Source organism: Harpia harpyja, chromosome 21 (assembly GCF_026419915.1).
Source record: "Harpia harpyja isolate bHarHar1 chromosome 21, bHarHar1 primary haplotype, whole genome shotgun sequence".
NCBI lineage: Eukaryota > Metazoa > Chordata > Aves > Accipitriformes > Accipitridae > Harpia > Harpia harpyja.
This window is the reverse complement of record NC_068960.1, coordinates 6,018,191-6,043,956: the sequence shown is the minus strand read 5'-3', so window position 1 is coordinate 6,043,956 and position 25,766 is coordinate 6,018,191. Positions and strand designations below refer to the sequence as shown.

General features: G+C 40.1%; 1 protein-coding gene across 2 annotated transcripts in view; it reads right to left on the bottom strand.

Moving 5' to 3' along the window:
• MAD1L1 (mitotic arrest deficient 1 like 1) overlaps positions 1–25,766 on the bottom strand; it is a 385,605-nt gene that overhangs the window by 252,706 nt on the left and 107,133 nt on the right. For both annotated transcript variants that reach the window (XM_052773151.1, XM_052773153.1), the window contains exon 11: positions 15,287–15,431. In XM_052773151.1, coding sequence (XP_052629111.1) covers positions 15,287–15,431 — 145 coding nt within the window. The remainder of the gene's footprint in view (positions 1–15,286; positions 15,432–25,766) is intronic.

Sequence of the window (25,766 nt, the reverse complement as noted above, 5' to 3'; positions counted from 1 at the left end):
CTGCACTCGGACCCTGACCCAGCAAAGATACAGGCTCTGAAAAGAATTAACAGGTCTTCTGCTGTATTTTAACAAGAGAACTGTGATATTTTACCCAGAGGACTGTGACAGAGGTAACTAAATGCTTCAAGTTAAACTCCACTAAGTAGAAGATATAATAATCTCAAAGCTAGATATTCACCCAAGACCAAAATAACAAAAGTCTTAACAGACAAAAGGAGTAAAATGATTTATCATTAAAAATGGCTATTGTATTAGAGATATTAGACAGCAGACATCCTCCTATCTGTTTTGAAAGAGGAGATAAGGTTGTTCTGGGAAATTAGAGTCATTGGCAAGGAAGTTTCACCCGAACATTAAGAAAATTAGTTGAGAAGGTAAGGAATTACAAAGCGCCTTTTTTAGATGAGCGTAACAAGATAGAATAGAGATAGATAAGCATAAGCTTTTGTTAAAGTAATTTAAACTGAACTAGTTAACATAACAATTCTTTGAAAGAACTCACGAGAGAACGAACTAGTGAATGCAGGGTTTTGAAAGTCTATAGAAATGACCAGGCATCCCTCAGTTTTAATCATTATGTGAGAGTCAAATACCTCTCGGTAAAAGCTGGCTAATGGAGGAGCACACTATTCTGCCTTGCCATGGAAAGCAATTAGTGGCAGGCTGCACTAGGGATTAGAGCCAGAAGTTTCATTCAGTATACTTATTAGTGTAGAAAAACAGGGGCAAATAGCAAGATGTGTGCTGACAACATAAGATATTAATGTTAGCAGAGTCTAGAGACAAGGGTGAGGCATTCTGGAGCACCTAAAAAAAATTAGTAATGAAGGAAGAGCAAATGCTGATAAGCAGACTGAGCACACACAAATGCAAGTTAATGCAAAGTGGAAGGAAAAAATATTAGATTTCACACAGTGTACACAGAAGCAGCTTTTAAACCGCAATCTCCTAGGTATTTGATTTGGACACCCTTTGGAGCTATGACATCCCTATGGATATGCCAGCCAGACATGGTCTGCAGAGGAAGGAAAGGACTCCAGCCTGTGCCTATAAACCAGGCCACAACCTCCACAAACAAAACCACTTCAGCAACAGGGCTCCAGGAGAAAATCAGAAACTTGTACTATGGCAGGTTCACCAAAACGATACTAGATGCTTCCAGGATATGATAAGAGTCGGCAGATGTAGAAAATCAGTGAAATGCTGATGCTAACACAGTGGAGCAGGCAGTGTCAGGGAATACATATGCTCATGCTACAGCCAAGGACTTGCTATCTGACGGAAGGTCATTGTCATACGCAGGTACGGCATAGAAAACTGCAGTCTGCACTGTGCGACAAATATTCTCAGTAAGAGATGCAATAAAGATCTAACAGCTCTTCCACAGAACTCCTGTTTGACTTAGGCTCAGGTCTTCAGCCATTTCATCTGAGCATCTCAGTTCCCCATCCTCTTTTATAACCGAGATAACGGTGCTTCTCTATCTCACAGGAATGACAGAAGGAAAAATGCAACTCTAAACATCAAGTACTGCTAAAATATGAGTGACAGTGTCATTCAGGTTCCCAAAATAGACAGTATTTAACGTTCATTAGTTGTTAACAGCTCTCATAAGTCTACCAAGCATTGATATTCAGATATTTATAACGCATTTAACTCCAGACCAAGTCCCAAGACAAAAAAGAGAAAGGACAGCCAATGTAACAAGAAGATTCCTCCCCCTAGAGTTTCTTATCACTATGTCTTGGGGGAAAAATTTGCACAGAAGAAGAACTCATTGGTCTGGATGAATAAACCTTGTAAGTCCCAAAGCTCTCCCTGGGGAGAGCAGCAATCTTGCTTGTTACATCTTAACAATGCAGCAAAATGAGAAGATACCATTTTTCTTAAGTTGTACTTGTATGAAGAATGTGAACTCTCTAATTTACATTTAATTTTATTAGCCTTCCTTTTAGCATATTAAAATGTAATTACATTTTAAAATCAAACTTTTGATGCAGATTGCTGGGCATCCATTCATTCGCATGGAGGCATAACCACAATCCATGCGCAGAACCACAGCAGAGGAGGAACAGCTTGCAGGTTCTGTCAGCTGAAGAGCGTCCAAAATACAGCCAATTCTCAATAAAGCAAACAAAGTATGACCCCATGCCTACTGGCCTGGGGTCAGCAATAAGTCCTTTTTCCGCTGGTATTGCTAATTCAACTGGAAAAGCGTACTTTGATGTTTTGGCTGCAGTTAAGAGATCCAGTTGGTTCAGTGGAGCAGTTTGGCATTAAAACTAAGCCCATGTAACTGCTGGCTAATGAGGGGCAACAACTCTACATCCCTGCTCCCTCTCCTTGAAGGAAAACTAATGACCTCTGCAGAGGGAGAAGTAATGAGTACATAAAGACTGACAAAGAAAATCCCAAACTCATCCTAGCTAAGTGAAATGTAAAAAGACCTCCTAAGAAAGTCAGGGTATTTTTGCTAGGAGACAGATTCAGAGGAGTCAGCTTTAGCTGGTCCCTTAGAGGGATCAAATCGTTCCTAATGTTAAGGAGCAAACTCCAACAGAGATCGTGACTCAAGACACAAAGGATGCACCAACAGCCACAGCAGCAGGACCTTCGGAACCTCAGAACTCACTAATCCATGGCAGGGAGGAAAGTGAGGCAGGGAAGGTATGCACATTTAATTACTTCTGTCTGTATTTCTGGTTTACCTGTGTTATCTGAAGAAAAATATCAGATTTAGAACATATGTTTCACATCCTTGAGCTTGAATATGCCTCTAGAGAGTTAAACTATAAACCTGGCTATTATTTACAGCTGTTCAGCCTCCTATTTAGGGTATTTTCAAGGGATTCAGCAGTTTTCTTTTTACTTCTCTTTTATGCAAGTAAAAAGCCAATATTGGAATGCAAGGGCTACAAACATAGCCTCAGGTTAACACCACACATGACAAATTCATGTGCATAGATATTACATAAGAAACACGTTGGCTAGCATAAAGGAGGGGGTGGGTTAAATAGCTTGCTTGGGTTTTTTAATCATTTCTTTGGTAGAAAAGATTTCATTTAAAGCCTTTAAAGTGTGACGAACACGCTCCATTACAAACAACTCACTGAGCTACCCATGAACTGTACCTCTGCGACAGTTACACCATAGAGGGAAAGCACAGGGACGAGCAAAATCAGACACTCAACATCTCTTGTAGCTCACATGTTCAAAGAAGAAATGGCCACTAAACTAAGCGATACTTTTCTGCTCAGGAACAGAGAGCATTATTTAGAGGCATATGAAAGGAGTTCAGAAGGCAATCACCAGGGCTGTTCAGCAAAGCTGTGCCTGGGTAGGACACTGAGGCAGAGCAGGAGGAATGTGCAGCTGCTGCTGCTGTTCCCAGGTGTTTGAGGAGGAGAAGTAATGGCTCTGAGAAAACTAATAGCTTTGTGGCTTCAAATTGGGAGGGAAAGGGGAAAAACAAACAGATAAGTTCTTTGGTATTTTGCTAGAAGCAAACAGAAGAGCTGAGATTTACTTAAAGGACTGGCAGAGTGAACTGAAGGTAGGAAAGAAACTGCTTCCAGGGAGACCCTCCAAGCACCACGGTGGCAGAGGTTACCCCCCACCCCAGCCCTCGCGCAGGGGCTTTGGTCTGTGCAGGCTGAGCCCCTGCAGCCTCCTGTGTAGCATGGGTAAGAGGGGAGAAGGATGATGGTCACAGTTACAGCAGGTTAAAACAGGGATTGGGAGAGATGTCACTGGAGTAGGTATTGCCACTTGTCCACGTTCACTTCATGCAAAAGGTCAAAAATTCTCTTGCACGGTGGTTTTTATTTTTAAAAAACCTAGACTGGTTCACAAGCATTTTTTACCCCCAGCACCAAACTCTTACATATGCTATCTTAATAAACATCTTCACGTTGGAGAGGGATAAAAGGCATTTTGTTTTGATTTCATTATATTTCCTGAAATTGCTTTTTTTCTTTCTGCATTTTTTTCTTGCCATTCAGTTGCGGTGGCCCTTACAGAGGGATAATGCAATAACACTTCTGACAAGGTCAGCTTTCCAATAGCTTTGCAAATGGCATTTCCCAATGACAAAACAAGCACAGCTTTTCTTCTTTTGTAATTAATATAATAGAAATGTCAACCTGGAAAGTTGGTCTCTAAAGGTAGTATGTTATCAACAGAAAATTAATTTTTTAAAGCCAGAAAGTGTCTCCTTATCTGTAAAACTGAAAATACTATTTACATAGTAGAACTACTGTTATAAGTGCAAAACATAATATTTCTGCAACTTATGTACGTGTCTGAAAAAACAGCAACTGGGGAGAAGAAGAGTTAAATTGTTTAAATTGCTAATTCAGACACTAGATCATTTTGAGAACTTCACATTCATTTTGCAAATTCATTTTGCACATGCCCTGTAGAAGCACATGGCTCTATGCTGTGTGCGCATAGTGAAAGAAACATTACTTCACATCCATCCTTATCTTTAATTTAATCATGTTTAATGCACAGAATTAGTCTTCCCAGCTACTCTCTCATCCATGAAAGCAATAACAACCAGCTGTTGGTTGTGGACCTACCTGTAACCTAGACATCTCCCATCTGAGGCACAGAAGAAAGGGTGTGGGAGCAGGGACTCTTCCAACTGCTTCTCCCAGTGGAAGGAAGCCCCTGCTGCTCAGAGGAAGAAAGGGAGTAAGAGGATCTCCTCTCCCCGAAAGGGGAATGAGTTCTCGGCACTGTCTCACAGAAGGACATGGAGGCATTGTCCCACAGAGATTGAGCCCATGGGGCTTTGAGCACAACGGACCCCATCTACCTCAATCCAAACCTGTGTGCTATACAGTCAGGTAGGTCAAAGCTCTACCTAGGACCTGCTGCTTGTTGTAGTATGAACCTCTCCTTCAGAGGCACACAAGGACAGTGAGCCCTGAGTCCTGTCATCCAATTCTTTCTATATTTAGTTTTTACAGCTCCTTACAGGCACTCAGGACAAGCAAATGTGAGCTTCAGAGTGCCGTAAGCGGTGTGGAGAAAACTGAACGGAGGAAGGCTCACTCACGTCTTGGGTGGAGCAAAGGGGCAGGGGAGAAGAGTATTCAGCTGCAGCAAAACAACGGATCTTGCAGTTACAGCATGGGCTGTCACAGCAAATTAGCAGAATGCAATTTTTTCTGTGAAAAATATTTGCCATCGATGTCAAACCCAGCCCTCCAGGTGTTTGCAGCTCCTTCGCACAAGATCAGCACAAACCTTCTCAAACACTTATGGAAAAGTGATCAGTTTAAAAATGCTCCCCCCTTCAATTACTTTCACTTCAACCACTTTGTCTCAATTCCTTACACACAGTCTTGTGGCACCCAAAATAACAGCGGCTAGAAGACCAAGTAGGCTGTAGTCTCCTATTCCCTCAGTGCTGCATACGGGAGCAAGTACCTGGGATGGTACGGCACTGGAGTAAGCACATTTCACTTCCTAAGGACCCAACACAGTGGCAATCAAAGGGACACATTTGCTGGAATCCTTAGACAATCTTTTTTCTTCACTACCCAAGGAATGTAAGGAGACGTAGACACAACTACAGACGGACATATTTAAACATTGCTCTAGCTCTGCTTCCCTATACTTAAAAAGCAGCTTGGACGCCCCGTAGGGCTGTAGGATCTTCCTACATACAACCTCTACAAATCATAAGACTCTCATAAAAATAGTTCTCCTCCTCCTCCTGACAGGAAGAAAGTTAAACATCATCTTGATGTAAAAGGCTTATCTTCTTTTCCTGTCTCATGCTCACACTTTGTTTACCTATAAATCCCCTTCCAAATTCCTGACTTCAAAAAAGGTAGTGATATTTCTGGAGAAATCCTGAGGCTCTGGATTCATACGGAGAGAAAATTAAACCTCAGTTCCCCCACTGTCCCAAATTGCTTCCACCTGAACAGGAAAATTTATGGTTAATGGTTCTTCACAGCTCCTGGTCTAAATGTCCCACACAACACTAAAAAAAAAAAAACTAAACAGCAGATGTCCTGTACACTGAAAAACTTGTAATATAATAATCTCATTACATCAATCAGCATTCATTAACTGAAACTAGACCAATTCTTCAAATTTGCTACAGTTTCTATTAAATAATGTTGCTGTCTCTGAAATACTACCTAAGCAAACATGCTCATAAAATATGGAACAGTTCATTTCTCCTCAATGCAACAAATCATGGGTCAAAGACCATTTCCACAATGCTTTGAAAAAACTCATTTGACTTCTAATATATTCATCAATTTAAGCAATGCTTGACCTGAGATGTTGTGAACATGCTCTGAACAAAATAGTTAGGACTGCATGATGCTGTGCCAGGAGCAATTCAAAACTCCTTAATTCTCCAGACAGTCCTTCAGTTTCATAAAGATTTTGGGTCTTCATTTGAACGGATGCTCAGAGTGACTGGTGTCTGAGTAGTGCAGCTGTTCTTACCAGAGGCTCACATCACATGTTGAAATAAGCTACTGTGCAATTACTTAATTATGTCTCTCTCCTATCCTTTAAAAAAATCCACTGCGATTCAACTTGAAGCAAACCCAGTTAATCCAGTTTTATGGCTGAGAATTAAAACAGAGAGAAGTCAGAGATTCAGAGCTGCAGTTCTTGTGGCAATACCACCACTCTAAGAGGCACAGATATTAATGACTTCAAACCATAAGTATTCGAGGAACAAAGAAATGCAAAAAAACCTTTTTGTGCAGCTTATCCTAGCTACTATTTTAGAGCCTGCTGTTCAGAAATCCAAAGTCCCTTCCCCTGCCCTTGGATGCCGCCCAAGCCCAGGCCTAGCTCTCTCACTTGGCCATCTCTTTGCTGTTCGCCCTTCCCTTGCTTGCGAGGCGCAGAAGTGAGGTTTGTTCTGCCTGACTTCCCTTAACAGTAACTCCCTCATTCCACCCATCCATCTTCTCGCTTGCTTCTCTGCCATATCCGCTCAACCATCCTTCATAATTCAGGGCTGAGGAGCTAAGGAATAAATGTTACAGCACACGCATCAAGGGAACTATAACTTTGAATTACCTGACCTGGGTGAGTTAAATTCTCAGCCATAACATTGGATTAACCTAATTTCTTTTTATTGAATATTTTACCTTTAGAAGTCCTACAGCCCTTTCTCTCAGAGAAATATGAGAACTGAAGGTCAAATAAATTCTTTTATGGGTATATTTCTAATTTTCATAATCTAACCTCTTAGCATGGAGCATTAATATCTAGCGGTGGTAGAACAAAGCAGAACCCAGTCAGTATTCTGGGAAAAAAGATCACGTTCCTATAGCCCTTCAAAAATACCTCATAAAATAACACATAACTTTTAACTTTGCTGCATATTCTGAATTGTTATAAAATTTTAAAAAACCCTTGCTTAAATAGAAATTATGTCAGACATAACATCAATAAGAATACAGAGGCTGTCCTTGTGCCTCCACCTCAAAAGCATCAGATATAAAGATAGTAAGGATCTTCATACTTTTATCATTACAAGGTTTACCAGATACATAAAAAGGCAAGAGAAAGAATTACATAGAATTGGCTCCCCAAAAATTGCTAAGATAATTTTTATGAGCTCTTTCATGCTTCTAAAAGGGAAAGGGGAGCAAGGCCCATGAGTCAATTCATATTCTGCCTCCAGGCTGGTCATTTGAAGCTAACATTCACCATTTCCATGTCGAAAGCCCTCAGATGACTAAGCTTTACTCTAACAAAGCATATCATCTTCATGCCTCTGTGGGACAAATTCCTATAGGTACCCAATACAGGTACACAAAGAAGTAGAACGTCCAAAGTCAATGAAAAGGCAAATTTATCCACTAGCTATGAAGAATGAGGGCAACATCGGATCAAGAGCAAAAGGTCTCACTAGAGAGGATCTGATGGAAAGCAAGAAGGCAAGGGCAGACCATGCTCCAAACATCTGCAGTGCCCACAGCCAGTGAACAAGCTGAGTCATCTCAGATCCAGAGAGCCCTTCAACAGATGCAGACTGACAAGTCAGAAACTAAAGGAACTCTTAGGCTTTGAAAAGTCATTTTGGAACAGGATAAGGAAGTGAGAACTCAGCAACTCTGATACTTTCTTCATTGAGTAAAAAGAGTGGTAAACCTACGACCAAATCAGGCAAAGTAACGAAGTTAGTGTCAAACAAAGAAAACCAAGCAAAAGACAAGCGCGCACTTGTCTGGGAGTGCATGCCAGAAAACACACATTTCTCCTGTCTTTCAGAAATCTGGAAATCTTGCTTGAGAAACAGTAATATTTTCTGGTTTAAAGATACTTCCTCCTTCCAAATGGTCCTTGTGCACTGCTTCGAAACTACTATAGACAGCCTCCTCTCCAAACACATCGATTTCACTCTCCTTATCCATTCTTTATAGAGAGATTCTGCAATTGTATTAGTAAATTGTATTAGCAGGCCTCGTGCAACAGCCTGTTTCAAAGGAAAATGGCTTGTACTCACTTTATTCTAGAAGACAATTTCCATTTGCTTAATATAGTCATGATATTTTACTGAGGTAATTATACTCTTAGCTATCAGTAACAATTAAACTCTTAGACTGAGGTTGCTTAATAAAGGTCTCAAACTAAATAACACTTTCCAAACACAATATTTTTAAATGTCAAGCATGCAAATAAGATCTTGTAATGAATATAACGAAGCATCAGTATAAATCAGCACAAAGTTAGTCTGTCATTGTACAAATCTCTGCAAAAATTGCCGTTAGAGTATTGGGGGATTCTGATCGGCATGCTACAGAAAGGGCAGCGCAGGCACTGCAGATGAAACCATTTCATTAAATGTTACGACTGGTTCATGAGAAAGGCAGGGTGAAGCCACCAACATTGCTATGTTTCTATAGTTGCAGAGCTGAGTGACTTGTGTAATGTAGTCAAGACTATGGAAGGCTGATAAAATTTATATCTGTTCTTTTGTATTTTCTGTAGCAACTTCCATGAAAACTACAGACAGACCGCTCTATTACAAGCTAAATAAAACCCAGAAGCAGACAAATTGTGGGGTACAGACAAAGGAGAAAAATCACTCTCAAACTCTGAGATCTAGAGACATTTGAAACTAGGTCAATAGATCCTAGAAAGCTGTTACATATGGAAGGTGAGAGCAAGGTCCTTACAATGGAGACAGCAAGATGATTAAGAAAGGTAAAGTAGACCAGTGACAGACATTTAAAAAAACAACAGACAGGAAAAGTGTTGTCAGAATAAATATTTGCAGTATCTCCTTGTAGATCATCTATTGCAGGCAAAGAGTGGTACAGCAAATTACCTCCAACTCTGCTACATTTGGGAGGCAGCTGCCCAAGCTCCAGAATGTGGTTAGGTGGATCAGGATCAACACATGACAGTAAGTAACTGGAAGAAGTTACTCAAAAAAATCACAACAAATTTGGTTATACAGGGGAAAAAAAACCCCTAGCATTAAAAGAAATCCTCCCAGAACTCTCTTTCCCTGAAGCACCTCCACCTCACAAGACACAAGGCTGTCAAAGACCAACAAAAGCAAACACAAAATGTGATAGTTCCTCAACCCCAACAGAAAATGTCTACAGCAGCAGTCATCAAACTCCCAAATCCCACTTTCTCCTTACAAAACTTAGCATGCTTTATCCAGTAACCCAGACATTCCTGCGTAAACCACAAACACGAAGCCCAACAACCACCCTGTACCAGACTGAACTTGGGATCAATACAACACCAGCTAACGGGCAGGAGAGGGGAGATTTTTCATAAAAGCATCTACCTCATCTCTGACTTGTTAGTCCTCATCCTTTAAAAAAGGCACCCTACAAGAGAAGTCTGGGAGTTAAAATTCATGATGTTACTGAATACTAAAAATTACAATTCAGCAGAGACCTGTTCAAACCCCCTGTACTCCACAGGCAGCAATTACTTCTTTCTCTCTGTCCCACAGCAGTTAATGATCTTCTCTCTTCCCTTGCTGTCATCCCCCTCTGCCCATAACTACCAATCACCTTTTCTCTGAAATTATTTAACTGATTAATAGAATCAACTTGAAATTAAAGGGAACTGTGCTCAATCTAAAAGGTTGTTGAGCCTCTTTCAAACACAGAGTGCCTTGTCTCCCTCTTCTCAAGCATGCAGGATGATCTAGTAAGTACTACCTCACCCGACAAAACTTGCCTCGCTGAATCACAGAAGAGGGAGCAGTAGAATTGCTTTAAAATGTATTTCTTTGCAGGCATAAAAAGGAAGATAACTTCCATGGGTTTATAAAAATCTGCGAAGGGGAGACACGGTGAGCAGAGGGAAAGGACTGGCAAGGGTCAGGCTGACAGCATAACAATCACATATACAGTGGCAGCACAGCTGGTGATGCATGAGTAATGGCACTGCTTAAATGATATACATGGAGTCATGAAGTGGATTGAAGGAAGGAAGAAGCATCATATCATAATAGCCAGGGAAAGGCATTCGATACTACTCATAACACAGAGGAGTGGCTCAGTTCTGCCCCAAAGCCGTCCATGCTACCTGGACACAGAGCACAGGGTATGATACCCAAAAGAAGGTCTGTTGCAAGGCAACTGTTTGCCAGAGTGGCTGTTTTTATTGCTACTCAGTGCAATATTTAAAGCTAGTTTTTTACATATCCCAGGAAAAGGGTTAATTCACCCACTTCACTGAACCCCCAGAACTTTAAGATCCTTCCTTGTGCTTTAAAATCATCTACCCCCTAAGAAAAAATATAATGCAGGACCCAATATGACAGGGAAACTGTCAGCATTATTTTAAATCTTTACTGATTACAAAACAAAGCAGATGGCAAATCAAGTCATGAACTCTGCATCTGCCATGCTTAATGAACAGTTTAATTACCTAGTCCCATTTCTGATGCATCTCTGCCATTCTCGTCTCTGGGAGTCACTTACATACTTCGCACTGACTCTTGCAAAAATATCGCCAGGAACATGTGGTACAAACAGTCAGCTGGAGTTGGTTAATCAATACTTGTTTAATCTCCAGCTTTTATGGTGATGGCCTAAATTATGTCTCAATGGAAACAGATTTCCTATCAGATCACATGATCTGGTCGAAAGCTTAGAAAACAAAATGGAATTTTTCAGCCTCTTCTCCAGGCAGTGGAGTACCCAAAGGCAGACAAATGCACAGACTGGAAATAAACAAAACAAAAAAACAATATCCAGTACAATCAGATTAATTCATTTGCTGCATTATGCCTTATACAAGAGCAAGGGATGCAATTAGGACAGTGTACATTCACAAAGTCTACAATCTGAGAAGCAATTCAGACTTCTTTGGAATAAGTTACAAGAAGTAGCTGAAATTGGGTTTCCCATTTTGAGTTTTGGTGTATGCAAATGGGCAAGAGCTTCCCGCAAAGGATCACACACTGGCTGCAAAAAAGCAGGGCATTTTGTCTCTGGTCAAATCTGCTGCACATGTTATAGGCTGTTCCAACTCAGTCTGCAGCTTCATGCAGTTATGTCCACCAGCTCTGTGCGCAGAAGAAATAACTGTTTAAGGAGTCACTGAACTGCAGGCGTGCAGGAGAAGAGGCTGGTAGGTCTGAACCCTAACAGCAGCTAAGTAAGGAATACAGCTAAAGGGCTGATCACAACCAGGTAAAAACACATGAGGAGAGGAGGAGGTGACAACCCTAAAAAGATCCATGCAAGACAACTTTTGGTCCTCCACATCAGAAAGCTTTGGGAACCCTTCAGCATGCCTTTATTGCTTTTCTCCAGCCTCGCTTCTGCTGCACAAGGTCCATTTGTGCCTCCTGAAAGCTGCCCTCCTGAAACAAATAGACAAGAGCTTTTTTTCCATTAAATACTGACTCAATCAGCTGCTTGCACTCAGATAAGGTTTTTCAGAAAGGGTAGGAAACTGTGTAGGTAAACATGGCATTCAAAGCCAATACAACAGTAAATCAAACAAGAAAAAGGGCAGAGGTGGACTAGGTCTTTCCCCAGCATTTCAGATATCTCCCACTACTGCTGTATCAGAACTACTTCAGGTAATAAAGCAAAGATTAGAGATTTCCCTAAAACTCTGAGCAAAGCCAAAGCAAAAAGACAGCATAACAGACAGCGAGCCCAGCCAAGTGGATTTCTAAAAGAGCAAGTGAATACATCCGTTCAAACATCAATTTCTTTTTCATCACCTTAAGTGAATAGAGTGACACTCCAGGAGATACCTTCAAGCCATCCATGTCTGAAAACCTCTAGGGTGTCCAAATCTAGTCTTATGTTTCACTGAAAACATGTAGATCAGAAAACTTCAGTACTGCCCTGATTTACAAGGACATATGGGAGAAAGTAATCAACTAACATGTTCTAAACAGCAGTTTGTCAACAGGAATAACCAGGACACAGCTCCTACGCCAGCCCACTGTCAGAGGCAGAATCGATTGGGCTGGACCACTGCACTAGTAAGTCAAAGACTGGAGAACGCTGTTCTTCAAGTCTGCCAGGTAAGAGAGATTTGTAGTGACTCACCAAAGTATCCTAAACTGACAATTGTGCCAATTCCAAACAGTAAACCAACTGGAAAGGCCCAAGTAAGGTCAAGAAAGCCCAAAAGAAGCAAATGAGGCGAGGAAGCAAGCAATGGAGGGAGAAGTTAAATGCACTGAAATGGAAATATGAGAGCAACCAAGAAAGACAGAGACTGTGGCAAGTAGAAAATGAACAAAACTGAACAAGTGAGACAGGCAATCTGTGAAAACCAAAAAGTATTGCTTGAATTTTGAGGAAAAAAATTCAATAGCCATAAAAGTAAGCTGAGAAGGAATCAGATTGGCAAAGCAAGTACCTCTTGAAGACAGTATGTTTACTATTAAAATATTAGGCACTGCTGTTATCAGATGAAGAACAGTTTATCATTTTCTATTGGTCTTTTAAAACATATTCAAGGCCTGAGACTTCCAGGTTACTATTTGAGCCAAAAGAAAAGATAGCTATTACTGCATTAAACTTGCACTGTTAAACACATCTGATGCCTTTCAATCCTTATTTGCTCAGCATACAGGAACAGATTCACTGCCCTACTAGAGGGTCAAATATACACAAATGCAAAAATCACACTATCAAAAGCAATAGCAATTCAATCATATATATAATAGTCTCCCCCAAATTAGATTTTCACAGTCCTATTTAACAAGACAAAGATTCAATAGAGAGCGCTCATCTTTTCCATTCTCAAATTACATAGAAGGACACTGTACTACTGATGGCACTAATTAGATGATTAAATACCATTCTAGGTGATATGCTTTCAATGTAAAATAATTATTTTTAACAGGCAATATATTTGCTCAATCTCATTTTAAATCACAATATCCTACTTTTTTAATTAAATGGAATTCCTTCTTCTGGTTTTGCATGAGAAGAGCAACCAGCGGGAGAAACAGTGCCAAGGATAGATTGCCCAAGTACCATAATGCATGTACTTCTTCACAAAGGACGCCTAGCATTCTCTGGAATATAAATTTTCAGAGAACAGCAAAGTCTTTATTCCTTTAAAACAGGTCAGTTGAGGAATCATTGAGCACACTGAAAACTTCCACTGTCAAAATAGGAGTTTATTTGTCATGGTCTGATGAAGGACATTTCCAACGTTTCCTCTACTCTTCAGGGGGAGGATAGCAAACAAAGCAAAGGCTCTGTCTTTCTATATAAATTAGGGTACAATCCATTACATGACAAAGTACTGTTGTCTTTTTGTCCAGTATTTAAAGAAAAGTAATAATATTTTGTGTTCTACAACAAAACATGTTTCTGCTGAGAACTGGAAATAAGTTAACAAAGGGAATATTTTAGAAATGATCTGAGAAACTTCCTTCAGGGCTGAGCAGCCCAGCGCAATGCTAGACAGCTGAGAAGGTTGTAAAGGAAGGATTTTTATTAGGTTCAGTATCCACCTGTGTCATATCCAGCCATGCCAGTAACAAACTAGAACACTATGGAGGGCTGTCTGCTGCTGGGGGTATTAGAAAGACTAAGAAGAGATGCCTTTTCTGTTTCCATGGAGAGAGTTTGGTCCATCCACCCTGACTGCAGTGTCTACCTCAGTGTGAAGCAGAAAGAACTGCTGTCATTTTTCTCTTCTCACTTATGTGACTCTCCATGGCATCAAATTTTGCAGCCAGAAGATCTGATAGAATATCCTCTTGTAAAGTGGCTGCTTCATGCTTCAAGAAGCCCTGCTTACTGCACCATATATCACAGCTTCTTTGGCTCAACAATGACACGGAATTACACAGAACTGGGTGCAGCACAATTAAAATCAATCAAAATGCTTTAGTCGACACTGAAAATTAAAGCCTAAAGCACAGGCAACCAAACAGCTCCTTTCCCTTTTGCTCAGACACTCCCATACCAGCATCTTTCCTCCCCATACACAGTAATGTGCATGGCTCCCCCTCACGTGCTCTAACTACTTGAGTCTGACCTTATGCACATACATAAGCTTACTTACGTGAGCAGCTTTATAACATCAGGGAGACTGCTCAGATGAGTGAAGTTTTGTAAGGAGTATTCTTGGAAAGTGAAGTAACTATCATTCTGACTATAGAGAATTATTATTCCCTTTGGGAAAGAGCACTCTCAGGTTTAATATAAAGTTTTCAATGCTCTACAGACTTCAAAATTATTGTACAGAATTTCATCACGAGAGCATACCTGATATAGGATAATGCAGGCTTCTCTGATATATCCTATAGAAAGAATCTTAAAACGTATTTTCAATTTACTGGTCTAGTGCCTACCATTACATTTGAACAGACTTCTCAGCGTAAGAAGAAGGCAAATCTCTTACTCTCTGTAAATTGTTTTTCCACAGGAACAGTTGACAAGGTGCCGTCGTTTCATTCTCTTTAGGAAAGGAGGCGATGCAGCCAAAGCCATTATAAATTCCCTTCAGTGGCTCAAAACACTCTAGCGACAACATGATTCAATTCTCTGCTCTCGCACAAATGCCAAGCCTGAGACAAAGTCACGTATCGCCAACACAGCATGAGCCCGGATGGGGGAACCCTAGCAAAGCCTTAGGATGAACTAGTACTTTTATTGTAATGGAGTCCTAAATACAAATTTCACGTGTCTTATAGCACCCACTATACGAAGACCCCATAGCAACTTTGTAGTAGCAGTTACAGAGGTGAACAAAGAAGAAATAGCAAGGACTGTACCTGGAGGAAAGAAATAAGGACACAGGCTTTTCCAAACATTATCTAGAAACTCACCTTGGTGAGTAGCAGTACACGTTTCTGCAGCCGTCTGACCAGTGCTTCGTGCTGCTCACGTTTCTTCTTCTCATCCAAGAGCTGGCTCTGAATCCGTAGTATTTCTTCCTGTAGCTGCTGCCGGGCCTTCTCTAGTATTCGGGCACTAAGAAAGAGAACACAGACTTGTGAAATCTTGACCACTGTCTCTTAGTCAGACAGATCAGAAAAGCCTGAGGGGAGAAGCATCACCATGATACCAGGACACAGGGGCTGGTGCCATTTCATCTTACAGCTGCACCACTGGAAACTGAGTATCTGCAGTCTCATTATCAGCCGTTCTCAGAAAGAGATATGAGAGGAGAACCATCCCAGTGACAGCCTTCTTGTTCAGCACAAGACAACTACTGAAACCTCACATATACAAAGCATTTAAATAATTGCATATCTATTTCAAAATCAACTGGTTTGCCTTTGAGAAGATGCTTGTTTTCAACAAACGACACACAATCTTGAGTTCTACTGTATCTTTTCATTTTTTTCTAACAAAATAGAAGTAAAACTGAGGTTTAATATGATCTGCTTTGACAGACAGATAATACTCAGCAAGTAATTATAGCCACCACCTGCACATTGCTCTTGCCAGCAATCTATATTGGAAGAGAAATGTCTTCTGAGGCCAGGTGATTAGCACTTCTTTTGCAGTGTGGACACGATTCTCAATTAAGCCAAATAGCTTGGTCCCTCTTCTTCTCAGCTCTCTGCGCAGCATGACATGGTGACACACAATTATCCATGTATTCCTGCAGATGTTCTTCATGCATGCCCTTCAGATACTCACTCTGCTGCTGGGACGCTAATGGACAGCTGTTCCAAGGCACACATCAAGCAGCTCATCACAGATCAAGTATGCTGGCAAAGTAGTTGATCAATAACAAAATACCAGTGAAATAATACTTGTGATGTTAAAAGTCAGTTCATAATTTAAGTATGGCAAGTTTATCCAGGACTGCACTAACTAAGTATTTAAAGAGTGAGCAGGACATGAAAAAAAGTATTGCACACAAGTCAAAAACCCTCAAGCAAGCTAGAAAGATCAAAACCAACATCTCTAGCTTAGTCAGGAACAGAAGATCTTTGTTTCTCTGATGCTAAAAACAACACCGGAAAATTTATGAGTGCTTCAGAGGGGTATTCTTTACCATTATAATTAAAAGAAAATAAATAAAAATGCTTTTAAATAAAATAGCACTATCATTAAGGTAGTGTTTAGATAGATCCGAAAGGCAACACTACCTTAAAAGATACTCTTAGCGTAAATCAGGTACATCGTGCACTGCCAGGTCACCAAATTGTGCTTCTTGGGAAATTTATATAGGAATTCACCAAAATCTCCAAGCAGCTGTGCCCCTACCTCAAAATCCTCCTCCTTGAAAAAAAACATGTACTTTAAAACACTGGATTAATTAGAAGCCTGTTTAAAGCTCCAGTTCAATTTGGAACCATTCACAGACCAATTTAATAATCAGGGACTGTGAAATAGTCTCTTCATTGCTGTATTCAGGTGGGAAAGTTCATAAAGAGGCCTTCAAATCTGCATTTGAAAATGGATAATTTCATTACCAGGGCACCACTACTTCCCTGGTTCTGTTTTAATTAATCAGTCAAAAAGGGAACCTGTGCCCAAGAGTAGTATCTGTGGCGATGGAACATGAAGCAGTGCCAGCCTTGCACTGGATGCTCCCTTCCCCATCCCAACCTCAGCAAACATCTCAAATTCAGTCTTGTGGATACTTAATAGAAACACTAGCCTTTTGCTTATTGAACAATGCAAGAATTCCACAGGATGAAGTAGAGAATCAACTCTTGTCAGATTCAACAAAATAAATCCATACTAAAAAACTTCCTAGAAACCAACATCCAAAGACGACAAATAGCAGGTTGAGTCCTGGCATATTGTGAAATATGGGATAAAGTTAAGTGGTCAAATGTCACAAGCACATATATGTCACTCAAGAAGTGATTACTTACAACGTACAAACCTCACATCATTCAGAAGTTACGGCTGCCAAATTATAAAGCTACCCACCACTGGTCTCCAGCCCATCCTTTTGTTGGAGGTTACCACTTTGCAGTATAGCTAGCAAATGCAAACATGTGCTCACACCTCAGCTGCTCAGCTCACAATACAGTATCCTATACCTTAAACACCCCTTCAGGGGCAATTTAGGCTGACAGTAATTTCTGGTAGATGGACACAACTTGGGCAACGTCTTAAAATGTAACAGGAAGATTCATCACACCATGCCTCTCAAAATCCTAGGCTTAAAACACTTATCCCCCTTTCCATGGGGCTTGTACTAAGACAGACTTTGCTAAGCTTGTGCTAAGACAGACTTTACACCCATGCATATGTGCCAGCCTAGCAGGTTTGCAACAGGTCAGCCTCCAATACAGGGCAGAACAGATGGGTGAGACTAGGTAACCTCAGCTACTGTCTTAAGATTCATTAGAGTTTGTTCAACAATATTCTTTTTTTATGCATAGGGTAAATATAGGTACCAAAACTTCATCAACTGTGTTATAACAAATTAAATCGCACTACAGAAACCTTACTGCAAATATTATTTGCTCTATCAAAGAAACTTAGTCCTGATTAGGGTCAGAACAATAGAAAAAATGCAAACATAAGATTAAATACTACAAAACAGCCAGAATCTCACATTTGAGTATTGCAAAACATTTTGATAGGACAATGGAGAATTTTTTTTTTCCTAATCTCCCAATATTGTGACCTATTTCTATAAATGCTGAGTAGACTTACGGATTATGATTGAGTTGACATTCACAAAGAAAAATGAGATATGTGCGAGGTTTCCTTCTTGAAATAATGAAAAATATTTGAGATTCACATCTCATGGAGAGCACAGACATCCAACCACACACATACCTCTTGAACTAGGTTGGAAAATGACTTTTAAAACATGAGAAAAGTTAAGCAAAGAGAGACAAATGGGCAATTTCCTCAGCCATTGCATGGTGTTCGGAAAGAACACCACCATCTGTTTATGTTTCAGCCTCAGATCACATGTGATGTTAATGTACATAAAATTTAAATGCCAGAGATGTCTATGAAAGCAGAGACAATACTCAAACTCTCTGAACTGACTCTGTTACCATAGGTTTCCTTGCTAGAGGAAGCATGAAATCCTACTTCCTTACAACTCTCCACACCATGCCAACGCAAATTATTGAGATCCTCTCTTCCTCTCTTAGGACAGATTGATAATTCTTCCAGAAACTGCACCAAATACAACATAAGCTGTCTCTATAAGAAAAAAATCGAGAAAGTAAGTTATATTCCTTATTGACACAAAACAGGATTTGAATGTAGGTGCCCAGCAGCAAATGCTGTTAAAAGTTCGACATGGGCACTCTTCTTCCACACTGATGACACCTCTGGCTTTTCAAAAGTAATTGCTCACTCAAAACGAGCATTAAAAAAATAAAATAAAGTAGGCCCAAAGTTCTCCATTCAACATAAGCTTGGAGAACTGGCATTTCTAAAAATCTTTGCAAGTTCAAAGTAAACCTTTTAAGCCTTAAAGAGAAAAAGTCATTTCTGTTTATCAGCCTATTAGTGTTCCTTCTTGCACATCCCATTGAATGAGATGCCAACATCTTTCTGTTCTGAGCTGTTGAGACTCTTCATATTTTGCTCTTCCCTTCTGTAATCCACTTTAATGTAATCTTAATGATAAAACTTCATTTTCCAGAATGTTCTTTGAAAGACTGAGAACAATGACGGCTGAGAGTGAATACTGAAGCTATAAGATACATTTTAATAATCTCCTTCAAAAAATTACAAAAGCAGCTGACAGCTTTTTTTTTCCCCCCCCCAATGATCCATAAAACATTATTTTAATCATTCCATCCTTTCGGTAGCCAAGTTACCACCTCAGAGATACTAAAAAAATTAACAGGGAAAGCAAACAGGATGCCAGAACCAGTCTGTATATCAACCTGAGAGGAAAACAAGAAACGCACAGCGGCACAGAGACAATTAGAAGAGCAACACTGTCTGGGTCATGTTGCAATGCGGGAAAAGATGAGACACTTGCACATACCAGGGCCAACTGTCAGATACGAGGATCACATCAAAGAGAAAGCACCGAAAACCAGAGAGCATGGATGGGAAGAACACTGAAGACGCACAGAGGGAAAACACCATGACAGTGCTATCGCACATACATAACAGAAAAAAGAAAAAGGCTGCAACTATCAACATCTTCATGACAGGGTCCAAAATAAAAAGGTTAGCACACAAGCTAATGAGGCAAAAAGGAGCAAGGGAAATTGTTTTGTAGCAAGACATTTGGATGAAGAAAAGCGCACCCATTCCTGAGGCTTGACAACTTGCAGCCTTCTCAACATATCTACACATTTATAGACAGTACACAAAGACATAAACCACACTGGAAACTGATAAACAGAGAGCTTGAACAAAAATGTTATTTTTCATTCCAGTTCTTCTCCCCTGGGTTTTATAAGCCAACATGAAGGCATAAGTAGCAACAGGGTAACTCCAGCATGTCTTCATATCGTCCAGTGGATAGCAGCAGAACATCCCTGTCTGTCCCCTCCCTCAAGGCTCCTTCCAACCTCCAATTTCTGGCACAGACTTCTTACCCCCTCAGCCTCCGCCTAACCTGCCTTGACAGGAACCACAACCATCTGGGATGGGAATTAAAAAGGAAAAACAGAAGGGAGAAGATGACGATAAAAACAGTCTGACTTAAAAAGGGCCAGGACACAGGAAAGAAATGGTGGGGCTTGGCAAAACAGAAAAATTTCCATCTTATGCTAAAAAAGGAAAAAATTGATCCATTATAAAATGCTGCTGAAAAGATGGAGGGGAGCTCTGAGAACACTGCTGCAGAATGGAGCTGCCTAAACTAACAAATTTAAGGCAGGTAAACTAGAAAAAACAAACATCAGGAAGGAGGAAATTATTTTAGTGCTATAAGTATTTCAGCTCAAAAGTCAAAGGTCTGGGTGCTAATTTGTATTAAAATAAGGTTGTTTGGCATCTTGTTCTGCTACCTTTCTTCTTCACATACAAAACTGTGAATAAACTGAAGCAGCAGCATCCATCCCTGCTCTCAAACACTGCGCTGCTACTGCGACACACACGAGTGGGAACTATGGAGGCCAACATTTCCATGTTATCTGTTATTTGCTTACTACATTCAGAAGGAACAATGATACAAAATATTAACATCTTTAGTGGAAGTAATCACATGGGCTGTATTTTATTTAAAGCTTGCACTGTGCCTTACAGAGAGCCATATGAAATACCACTACAGAAAATACTATACGAAACAGTCTACAGAGTCGGTAGGAAGACAAGCTTTCCTCTTGCTATTTATTTCTCCCAAGTCTTCAGCAGATATCTGCAAACTTTCTCTTGGTTCACACTTTGTATTTTCTCAAAGACCTTTTATGTAACTCACCATCATTAGGCTTCCATAAATCACAAATCATTCAAAAATAAGCAGTTCATACACCATGTTGCTGCTCTACATACAAAGAAGACTTGAATCATACTGAATTTATAATGAGGGAACAACATAAAGAGAATTATTTTGCTAGTGTGGACAGATGAAATGGGTAAGAAGCAGACAGATGTTCGGAGCTTTATTGGTACACTGACAATATGTTTTATCGTTGAGGCTGTATTTAATTTTACTCCCTAACCAGCAGCATAAATATCAGGCTCAGAAATGAACAGTTATAGAACAGAAATAACACAAATTTTATGTCCCAGCCCTGGTACAATAGCCATAATTGACTGGCAGGAGTTAGGATTTACTAAAAGAAATTCACATCAGGCACCCTCTGCTCCTTTCATTACAGGGTCAACACTCTTGCTGCAACACACGCAGCTTTGCTGACCACAACCCAAAGGAACCAGGAACAGGAGCATTGCCAAAATGCAAAGGCCAGTGTGGCTCTATCTGAATGGATATTAATCAGCCACTCGACACAAGATTTACTGTCACGCTAATAAACATGCTTTCCACATCCACCATCAAGATGAGAATGAAAACAATGTCTTAATTAATAAACGAGAGACTTCTGTGTTGTTTTGCTTTTAAGTTGAAACATGAATAGTTTGTCAAATACATCCATCACTGAATTCTGGAATGTAAAATATTTCAAGGGTGAGATAATTACAGGCATAAATATCCTTTTTCTAAGCCTCCAACACTGAAGCGTTCATAAGGCCAAAGCTTCTATTAAAGGCATTTATTTGGCGAATAAAACTTTTACTGATATTTAAAAACTCCTGAACCCACATTGCTTGTTGTATGCTTACTAACTTGAAAATGCTGCCGTCTTCGGTAAAATTGGCTACAGGAGAAATCAAGCTGATAGCTGAATACACAAAGTGATTTATAATAGCTTATGTAGACAAATCTATTAAGGGCTTTTGGTATGTCCAAATGCTCACAGCTCTTGTTCTGAATCAACAAGAAGTTAGACACACTTGCATTCTGAGCAAACTGATTCCCTGTGCAGTGCTTGGTAGAGAAGCAAATATTAAACGTTCTTAATAAAATGCAGGTAATTAAAAAGCAGGAGTTAAAAACAACAGTCCTCTACAATTATTAACACAGCATATAGCCTGCACAGCATGTATCATCTATCTCTGTATCATAATTTTGTATGTGGCATGTGGCATTTGGCAATTACAGAGGACTGCCTATTTTTAAAGAGCATTCACTGATAACGATTTTCCACTCCCACTCTGAGATAAGAATAATCCCCCCCGTACAAGTTAAAAGTGTCTTGCCAACCCTGCAGAAAACAGGACGCACACTATGGCAATGCCTGCTGACCACAGACTGATACACCGAACAGAGCCAAGATGTTCACTAAATTGTTCAAAATGCATTACAGTGGGTTGGGAAGAGAGTATCTCCATTCCGATTATCTCAATAAGACAGCCATGCTTATTTGGTCCCCTTTGCAGATCCTAGTTTTTGCTCTCCTAAAAACACTGGCTGGTGAGGAAGGTCAGCCTGTGGGCGATATGTCAGTAAGGAAATGCATGGAGCTTCAGCACCAAAAGATGGCAAACGGCTGCTCCCTTCCCCATCACACCCCATGCCAGCTTTGAACATACAGTGCAATGCAAGGGAGCAAAATACTGGAGAAAAGGAACTGTCATAGGAGGGAAGAAAACAAACAAACAAACAAAAAAGCTCCAAAAAACCAACCCCAAGGAAGAATTTTTGAAAGAAAACCTTTTTTCCAGCCAGGATCCAAGCATCCTCTCTGCAGCTGGCTTTATTTACATCATCTAATTCAAATTCTAAATGCTTCAAAGTGTTATTACACTTTTTTCTTTGAAAATAAAAATGACAACAACTGAAACAAAACTGGGAATGAGAAAACCCAAAGATTGAAATAATTACTGATCAAAGCAGAGGCCTGTACATGGGATGGTGAAGTCACTGGCCAGCTCTACCCAGTAATTTCTCTTCATGTCAGCTCTGATGAGTTTTATATTTCTAACATTTCATCAATTTAAATCACTAAATTCAATTTGCATTCACAGATAAACAGAGAGGGAATAATAAATACTCTCATCTGACCTTGAAGTGTGAGACAGAAAACTGCCCTCCATGATTTCATTTCAATCTGAACCATAATGAATAATGCAGTTGGCCCCATCAGTTACCAATCTATAATCACACTCGTGGGCTGGATGAACTCATGGCCATGCTCAAATATGATGAAGAAAGTCAAAACTTCTCACTCTTTTTGTACTAGTCTTTTTCGGCTTCTCCCTTACTACAGAGATTAAGCCTCTACTTCTATCCTTCCCCACCAACCCCACTCACCCCCAAATACACGTGGCAAGGATTTCAATTTGTTGCACAGTCAAAAGTGGGAAGTGAGGTGAAGGGACCACATAGTTTTCTCAACCCAATCCAGTATAATGTGCATTGTAAAAAATCTCCTGTAAATGCTCTGAATTCGATAAGTATTCTCCCTCCCAGCAAGCTGTCAAGTCACGGGCCCAACTCTCCAGCACTGGTGTGAAGCACAGCAACACAGCACAGACATCACGAGTGACTAAGAGTATTTCCAACTTCTGTTATGCATTCAAACCAACACTTATCATGAGAGCAGAAAAGTCATCTGGGAATAGGCAGCATGAGAGCTGAGGAGTTGTACAGGATAAAGGACTGATAAAGAGGAGTGAAAAAAAGGAAAATTTGCTTGAAATAGGGAAAGACGTGAGTAGGAGAATGGTTGTGCTGAACCAACTTGTCAGCAAACAAATCTGCTGAAATTCTAGGTTCTTGACAGTTAGATAATAGCTTATCTTAATAAAATAAAGAGGGTCAAAGTGTTTCGATGAGAAAAACAAAACATTAAACCCTCCACTGCAATATAACAAGTGAGCCCTCACAGACTCACGACTCATTATAGCTTCGTGAAGGTTCTGCGGATCTGTTTCAAATTACCTTTTCCAATGAGACCTCATTTCCAATGTGCATTACTGTACTCCACAGTGAAATGAGTATTGAAATGAGTATTGTGTATTACTGTTCAGTCACTTTCTTTTTTTTAATATCTGAATCTAAGACTACATGAATGAATTTACAGAAACACAATTGCCTAAAATATTTCTTGCAGAACAATTCAGTGATGGACCCCCACCATAATTCTCACTAAAATTCAAAGCTACAGCTCAGCATTTCAGCATCAGGCTTTTGTCAGTGAAACCCCCTCCAGGTTATGTGATGAAAACCTGTCTAGGTTTTCACTGGGGACTCAGAAGAGAATTCGTAATGGATACTTGTTGACAACAAATAAACCCAAATAATTAAGTACTACCCCCTAGCACTTACCCATGGGACATTGGCACAGATAAAAGTAATGGAATGGCTGAAAAGTCACTTAGCTATCTATGACAAACACTCCAACAGACTGCTGTTCTTGGCTTTTCTTTCTCACAAGCACCAATTTAATTTCAACTCATATCCGCCTCCCACCTGCTTTAACTCAACTTACGTCAAAGCAGTCTACCATGATCCAAGCCATATTAAGCATAGCATTGTAACAGACCTGCTAATCGTTAAATCCAAAATATGGAAGCATATTAAGACTGCAAAGGTCTTAAAAATTCCATGACCAAATAACCTGACCTGTAACCATGAATTTTCCAAGTGCCACCGTGTCTTTGGGCATAAACAATGTGACATGGTAATGTACGATCTCTTCTACCATGCTCTTATAACAAATCAGGATTCGCTGCTAACTGCAACTGTTTTCTGCAGGATCTCTGCCTCATTTGCTGCAGAATTTGGAAGATTAATGAAGCACAGAAATTGCTTAAAGAGAACGGTCTCACATTAAGGCAACTGAAAGTCTCCCAAAAAACCTGGTTCCAATTCTTGCCTATGCCAGAGCTCCCAGCTGATACCATGAACTTTTCAAAGGTAGTCCTTGGTGCTTAGTCATTATGGGCACTGATACTACTGCTGAAATCAATAGCAGCTACTCATAAGCCTTGGGTAATGCTAAGTGTTTTGAAAGAATGAGTCCTAACTATTCCAGAATGGCATCGCTAAAATAAGGCTACACTTTCTCGTTGGTTTGCATCTGGTATAACAGGACTAGCATATGAAATAACTAATAAATCATTAAATTTTTCAGTAGAAAAACATTAATAGCTGTAGCTGCTCATTAAGTCAACATAATCCACCATCTCTGCCAAGTGAAACAGGAATCCTGTATGGTATAGGAAACTAGACTAAGGGGGCATCAGGTGACTTTAATTCTGGCATTTCCTACCCTCTGAGAGCTTCACCTTGCAACCCTGATGTTGTCTTCCAGGTTCCTATTTTCCATATGGGGCAAAGGCTACTTTAAAATTGAAAAAAAACATAAAAGCAAGAACATGTATCTAAGAACAAGAATGAGGAAAAACAGTACAGTTAGCTGAAACTGCCCCCAAAACATCCAGTGTGGAGTAAGCTTCATCCCCATTAAATTACTTTTCATTCTCATATACATCCATTTTGGGCATGTATATAAGCAAACACAGACCCACAAAGCAGAGAAGAGCTGGTCTCCAGCCATCTGGTGTCAGATAATTAGACTAAAGAGACTGGGATCTTTCCAAGCTAGACTATCACACCATGAATATCTGCCATTCCTTTTGCAGTGGCTCTGCAGCCCCACTCTCCATAACCCCAAGAAATACTGTATAACTGCACACTCTCACTCTGCTCAGCCGGTATATTTGGGCAGCTGAGCAGAGGCAAACTGCTTTCTCAGACAATGTTTCCAAGCAGTGATTTCTCCCCATGAAAAGGATATGCCCAGATCAGACTTACTAACGAAGTCCTGCTAACCTTATTCCTAAAACATTCTGTCGATGTTTGTTTTCCCTGTTACCACCCAGAAATCCACAGCACTA